Source organism: Alosa pseudoharengus, unplaced genomic scaffold, assembly GCF_046254945.1.
Source record: "Alosa pseudoharengus isolate Yale_2024_CS ecotype anadromous, Long Island Sound unplaced genomic scaffold, YU_APseudo_1.1 YU_APseudo_1.1_scf_11, whole genome shotgun sequence".
In the NCBI taxonomy this organism is placed as follows: Eukaryota; Metazoa; Chordata; class Actinopteri; order Clupeiformes; family Clupeidae; genus Alosa; species Alosa pseudoharengus.
In genome coordinates, this window is record NW_027468576.1 from 36,132,640 (window position 1) to 36,139,364 (window position 6,725).

Genomic DNA, 6,725 nt, shown 5'->3' on the forward strand with positions numbered 1-6,725 from the left:
AGGCCAATATTTTACAGTATTGTACAATATATTCAATAAAATACCAACATGCTGCATTAAATGGATCCATAATCCAGTCACATCGAGCACTGCTGGTTGGGAAATATTTTTTAAATAAACTTTGCAGGGATGTGATGTAGGCCTACTGTTTAATACATGGGATCACAAGAGTGGCTCCCGAATCAGACGTTTCAGCGATTCTCAAAGGCAAAATACTGTCGCGATCGAGGCGCCTGTCCCATACCTCAAGTTTTTTGGTGAATGCAGTAATCTTATCTGCTAGGTGAGGTAGGTGCTTGTCTTTGCCTTGTAACTGGTGATTTAACTCATTGAGCTTTCCAAATATATCGCTAAGATAGGCCAGCTTCGTCAAGAAATGTTCATTAGTGAAAGTGCTTGCAGATTCAAACATGCGCTCTTCCTCCAAGAAGAGGCGACTCGGAGCTCAAACACACGCGACAACACTTTACATCAGGAAAGCCACCTTGCCTCGCTGCAAAACAGTACAGCCTTTTGGTCAGCTCCCATCTTCTCGCAAAGTGCGGAGAATAGACACGCTTTTAAGGGCCGTGTCTTGATGAAATTCACCACTCTCACAACCTCGTTCAAAATATCATGTAGGTCAGGACTAACTAAGCTGCCTTGACACGAGCGCTTCCCTATGAATAACACAGTGCGTCCATTGCGCTTCGGGTGCTACCTGGTCCTAGATAGATAGATAGATAGATACTTTATTGATTATTCAAGGTCTCAGTAGCATACAGACAACACACACACACACTGATGGCTGTTGACTGAGGTCGTTGTCACCTCATTGTTCGTGATCGCCATGTTGGGGAGGGGTGCAAAATCCAGTGATGGTGGGGGTACGATAGCCTGTGATGGTGGGGGTGAGTGTTGCACTGGTATTGAGGGGGTGTGTGGGTGGGGGCTGACCACCTCCTTGATGTCCCTGTCAAGGCTGCCAGAGTCGTGGACACCTCAACAGGCACAGGCAAGGAGGCGTCAGGCGGGGGCAGGGCGTGAGGTGATGGTGGCTTAGGTCGTTGGGTGTCACCGGGATGCAGAGCTGGGGAGACTGGGAGGCTGGGAGGTGGGGGTAGGGCAGTCACGCAAACAAGAGCCGCACACACACGCACACACACACACACACCCCAACACACACACACACACCCACACACACACACAAATCTCTATCGCTCACAGTCTTCGTGTGTGTGTGTGTGTGTGTGCGTGTGCGCGCGTGTGTGTGCGTGTGCGTGCGTGTGTGTGTGTGTGTGTGTGTGTGTGTGTGTGTGTGTGTGTGTGTGTGTGTGTGTGTTGGGGTGTGTGTGTGTGTGTGCGTGCGTGTGTGCGTGTGTGTGCGCGCGTGTGTGTGCAGGGAGGCGGCCAGTAACTTCCTGACGGCGCTGAGCCTGCAGAGGAAGAGCCACAGCGGGCAGCTGTCCCAGCAGGTGATGCAGGGGAACATCTGGGCGGCGCTGCGCATCGCCCTCTCCATGCTGGACCAGCCCGAGCTCTTCCAGGCCGCCAACATCGGGGACCTCGACCAGCTCATGCGCGCCTTCAACCTGGACATGTGATTGGCTCCTTCCCCTCCACCCTCCTACACCCCCCCACCCCCCCCCCCCCCCCCCCCCGCCTGCACCAATGAGGGCAGGCGAACCCTTTACTCGTGGGCGGGACATGTGTTTGGGGGTGGGATTTGGATTTGCACGATAAAAGCACTAGAATTTGAGAGACTGTTTCTTTGTTTGTTTATCTTTTTATTTATTTGTTTGTTTGTTTGTTTCCTGCGTACCACTGTAGCGTAGCTCTGCCTGCTGCTGTTCCAGGCGGTTCCACTGAGGAACCCAGAACAGCAGCAGAACTAAATTTGCCTTAGAGAACACACCACGTAGAACTGAAGCACCTTACAGACGGAACCCCACAGACGCAGCACTGACCTTTGACCCCAAGGGTCATTTGCTGTCTGTCATGGGATGCCATCTGACCTCTTTAGTGTTTACCTTACCTGTTGTTGTCCTGGAGACCGTTGTTCTGGAGACCGTTGTCCTGGAGACCGTTGTCCTGGAGACTGTGGCACTGCGTGAGCCGAAGCAGCTCCTGGATCAGGCTTCCAGAATGTTCCTCTACTCTCCTGCTCTTCCCAACGACCCTACTGCCACTGGTCACTCCACGGGGACAGCCTTACACACACACACATGCAGACAGACACACACACACACATACTGCACACACACACACACACACACACACACACAGATACATACATACACACGCATACAGACTTCCTGTAGTTAGCTGCCTGGAGTGAACGTCTTACTCTAGGTGCATGCCATACGACACCTGTATGGTACAAACATAAGCCATCTTCTGCCTCTGGATGCATATACACTCCACACACACACACACACACATTTTTTTCACTTTTCTCACTTTTCAGATCATCATTTCAATCATTCCATCCATCAGCCAACTGATCTGTCCACACACACACACACACATACACGCATGTGATTAGGCTAGTTTGATTAGCTTCCTTTATCCACAGAGCAGTCATGTAATCTCCTCCCTGTGGGCATTAGGCTGGTTAGCTGCTTCACTGCATATGCATGTTAAAGAGCACACACACACGCACACACATTCACTCACACACACACTCACACACACACACACACACACAAGCTGACTCAGGGCCGAATCAGCTCTAGTCCAGTGCTCTTCCTTTAGTCATATTGCTGTGGAAGAGCATCTCACTGCACTGATCCATACTGCACTGATCCATACTGTCTGTCTCATCCATACTGTCTGATCCATACTGTCTGCCTGATCCATACTGTCTGTCTGAGCCATAGTGTTTAATCCATAGATTTGGATCCATACTGTCTGCCTGATCCATACTGTCTAATACATACTGCCTGATCCATGCTATCTATCTGATCCATACTGCACTGATCCATATTGTCTGCCTGATACTATATGATCCATAGAGTCTGATCCACACTATCTGTCTGATCCATACTATCTATTCCATGCTATCTGTCTGATCCATAGAGTCTGATCCACACTATCTGTCTGATCCATACTATCTGCCTGATCCATACTGCACTGATCCATACTGTCTGATCCATGCTATCTGCCTGATCCATACTGCACTGATCCATACTGTCTGATCCATGCTATCTGCCTGATCCATACTGCACTGATCCATACTGTCTGATCCATGCTATCTGCCTGATCTATACTATTTGTCTGATTAATACTGCACTGATCCATACTGTCTGATCCATGCAATCTGTCTGGTTCATACTGTCTAATCTCTATTATGAGACACCACACACACACACACACACACACAGCAGCACTCACTCAACTGACATCACACTTACCTCCATCCCATGCACACACAGCAGATGATCCATACTGAACGATAATCATCCTGAATGATTTAATCATTAATTAATAATGGTTTAATGATGATTTAATAATATTAATAATGACTTAATGATGATTTCATAATAATACCTAATGATTATGTGAATAAGTGACTTTATGACTCTGAATGACTGTATGGTCCTGGGTGACAGGCGACCCTGTACTCATGCACGACTCTATAGGGGCTGTTTGTCTGATCCTGTGTAAGTGTGAATCCTTATGTCTCTACGATCCTGTACCACTCTGTGATGATGTATGGCTGGAGTATATGATGTATGGCTGATGTATGACATGATTTAATGCTTATGTATGATGTACTGTAGGTCTCTGTGATGATGTATGGCTGATATGATTTATTACTGGAGTATATGATTTATGGCTGGTGTATATGATGTATGGCTGGAGTATATGATGTATGGCTGATGTATGACATGATGTAATGCTTATGTATGATGTAGGTCTCTGTGATGATGTATGGCTGATGTATATGATTTATTACTGGAGTATATGATTTATGGCTGGTGTATATGATGTATGGCTGGAGTATATGATGTATGGCTGATGTATGACATGAGGTAATGCTTATGTATGATGTAGGTCTCTGTGATGATGTATGGCTGATGTATATGATTTATTACTGGAGTATATGATTTATGACTGGTGTATATGATGTATGGCTGGATTATATGATTTATGGCTGATGTATGACATGATGTAATGCTTATGTATGATGTACTGTAGGTCTCTGAGATGATTTATGGGTGACATATATGTCTGTGGTGGCCAGTAGGACATGTGTTCCTGGAGCCCAGGGTTTGGGTAAGGATTACGGTTTGGGTAAAGGTTTGGGTAAGAATTAAGGCTTGGGTAAGGATTACGGTTTAGGTAAAGGTTTGGGGAAGGGTTAGGGTTTGGGTAGGGATTAGGTTCTGGGCAAAGAATAGGGTTTAGATAAAGATTGGGGTTTAGGTAAAGATTAGGGTTTGGATAAGGATTATGGTTTGGGTAAAGATTGGGGTTTGGGTAAAGATTATGGTTTGGGTATAGATAGGGGTTTGGGTAAAGATTGGGGTTCGGGTAAAGATGGGGGTTTGGGTAAAGATTAGGGTTTGGGTAAAGATGGGGGTTTGGGTACATATTGGTGTTTGGGTACAGATTAGGGTTTGGGTAAAGATTGGGGTTTGAGTAAGGATTAGGGTTTGGGTATAGATAGGGGTTTGGGTAAAGATGGGGGTTTGGGTAAAGATTAGGGTTTGGGTAAAGATGGGGGTTTGGGTACATATTGGGGTTTGGGTACAGATTAGGGTTTGGGTAAAGATTATGGTTTGGGTACAGATTAGGGTTTGGGTACAGATTAGGGTTAACTCTGACCTTATGGTGATTTATGAGAACCATGTTCATGTGTCCTCTACAGACCAAGTTGGGTACCTGCTTGCCTTGTGATTGTGCGTGTGTGTGTTTATGTGTGTGTCACAAGTCAGTGTGCGTACTGTAGGTTGAGGGATGGATGGAGGTTGACAGGTAAAGGTTGCAACTGCTGAGAGATGCTGGAGTGGCATTCTCCATATTTCATAGCACTCAGATGTCTCCATTTATTCTGAGGGGAGACACTGAGTGTATGTGTGTGAGTGTATGTGTGTGTGAGTGAGTGAGTGTGTCTATGTGTTCGTTTGCTTGTGTAGGAGCTGCTGCTTCAGCATCTCTGATAGAGTGGCAGGAGATGGAGAGAGGAGAGGAGGAGGAGGGGAGGAGAGGAGGAAAAGATGACAAGGGGAAGAGGGGAGGAGGAGAGGAGAAGACTGGATGCATTTACGACTAAGCTGTACCAAGCCATGTTCAGTACAGGACAGCCATTCTGTCATCGCCTCACAATTAACAAGGTGTATCTGACATGATTTAGTGCAAGATAGTTATATTCTATTATAAATAAAGATATATACATTCTGTCACTATCTATATTCATAATATGAACTCACAGGACAGAATGGTGGTTACTTGATGGTGGATTTTCAAGCACATTTTCCCAAAAGTCAGATAGACCTCTGTAATTTTGACGATGACGATGTATGTGAGAGAATTAGTTATGTGTCACGTTATTATGAGCTGTGTGTAAGAGTTACGTGCGACAAGGTTATTTTGTCTGTCGTGTGTGTGTGTCTGATGAGGTTAGTTTGGTGTGTGTGTGTGTGTGTGCGATGAGGTTAGTTTGTTTGTTGTGTGTGTGTGTGTGATGAGGTTAGTTTGTTGTGTGTGTGTGTGATGAGTTTAGTTTGTTTGTTGTGTGTGTGTGTGTGATGAGGTTAGTTTGTTGTGTGTGTGTGTGCGATGAGGTTAGTTTGTTGTGTGTGTGATGAGGTTAGTTTGTTGTGTGTGTGATGAGGTTAGTTTGTTTGTTGAGTGTGTGTGTTTGTGTGTGATGAGGTTAGTTTGTTGAGTGTTTGTGTGTGATGAGGTTAGTTTGCTTGTCATGTGTGTGATGAGGTTAGTTTGTTGAGTGTGTGTGTGACGAGGTTAGTTTGCTTGTCATGTGTGTGACGAGGTTAGTTTGCTTGTCATGTGTGTGATGAGGTTAGTTTGTTGAGTGTGTGTGTGACGAGGTTAGTTTGCTTGTCATGTGTGTGACGAGGTTAGTTTGCTTGTCATGTGTGTGATGAGGTTAGCATGTGTCAGGGTGTTACGGAGATGCTGAGATCCTCCTGCTGACGGAGCTACTGCACTGCGCAGACACCCTATTCTGTTTTCTTCTAGAAGTTTCTGCAGCCCAGCGTGTGCAGAGTGCATGATGTCCTATCTAACCCCCCTAGCCTTCAGACTTAGCCTGCATGCATTCCCATATAGCATCCACTCCTCTTAATTTAGCGCTCTTATTATCCAGACAATGAGCCCTATCTTACTGCACTGCGCTTGGTATCTATGACATGCTCTGTATCTATGACATGCTTTATATCCAAACTACATAGAATGTACTGTATGGAGAAACATACTGTGTACATTTCACAGGACAGAATGAAACTAGATCCTTTATAGTCGACTTACATATCTTATTCACAATGTACTCAACCACAACAACGATACAAATATCTCCAGGATAAATATATATGAATATATATATATGTTATTTTCATATATACATATATAATATATTATATATATATATATGAAAGTAATCTTTTAAAAAAAATAAACCCTTGTAATAAATCTTCTGTGTGCGTGTTGTTTGTTTCCTGTTTGCTGTTCATGTTCTGCTGTTTATTATCCGTGTTAGGGATTGTTTGACTCTGATTAGA

At 45.0% G+C, this 6,725-nt stretch overlaps 1 protein-coding gene across 1 annotated transcript in view; it reads left to right on the forward strand.

Moving 5' to 3' along the window:
* LOC143116494 (PEX5-related protein-like) overlaps positions 1–1,583 on the forward strand; it is a 16,575-nt gene extending 14,992 nt beyond the window's left edge. Inside the window, exon 7 of the mRNA XM_076277686.1 lies at positions 1,382–1,583. Coding sequence (XP_076133801.1) covers positions 1,382–1,583 — 202 coding nt within the window. The remainder of the gene's footprint in view (positions 1–1,381) is intronic.
* Positions 1,584–6,725: the final 5,142 nt, after the last annotated feature.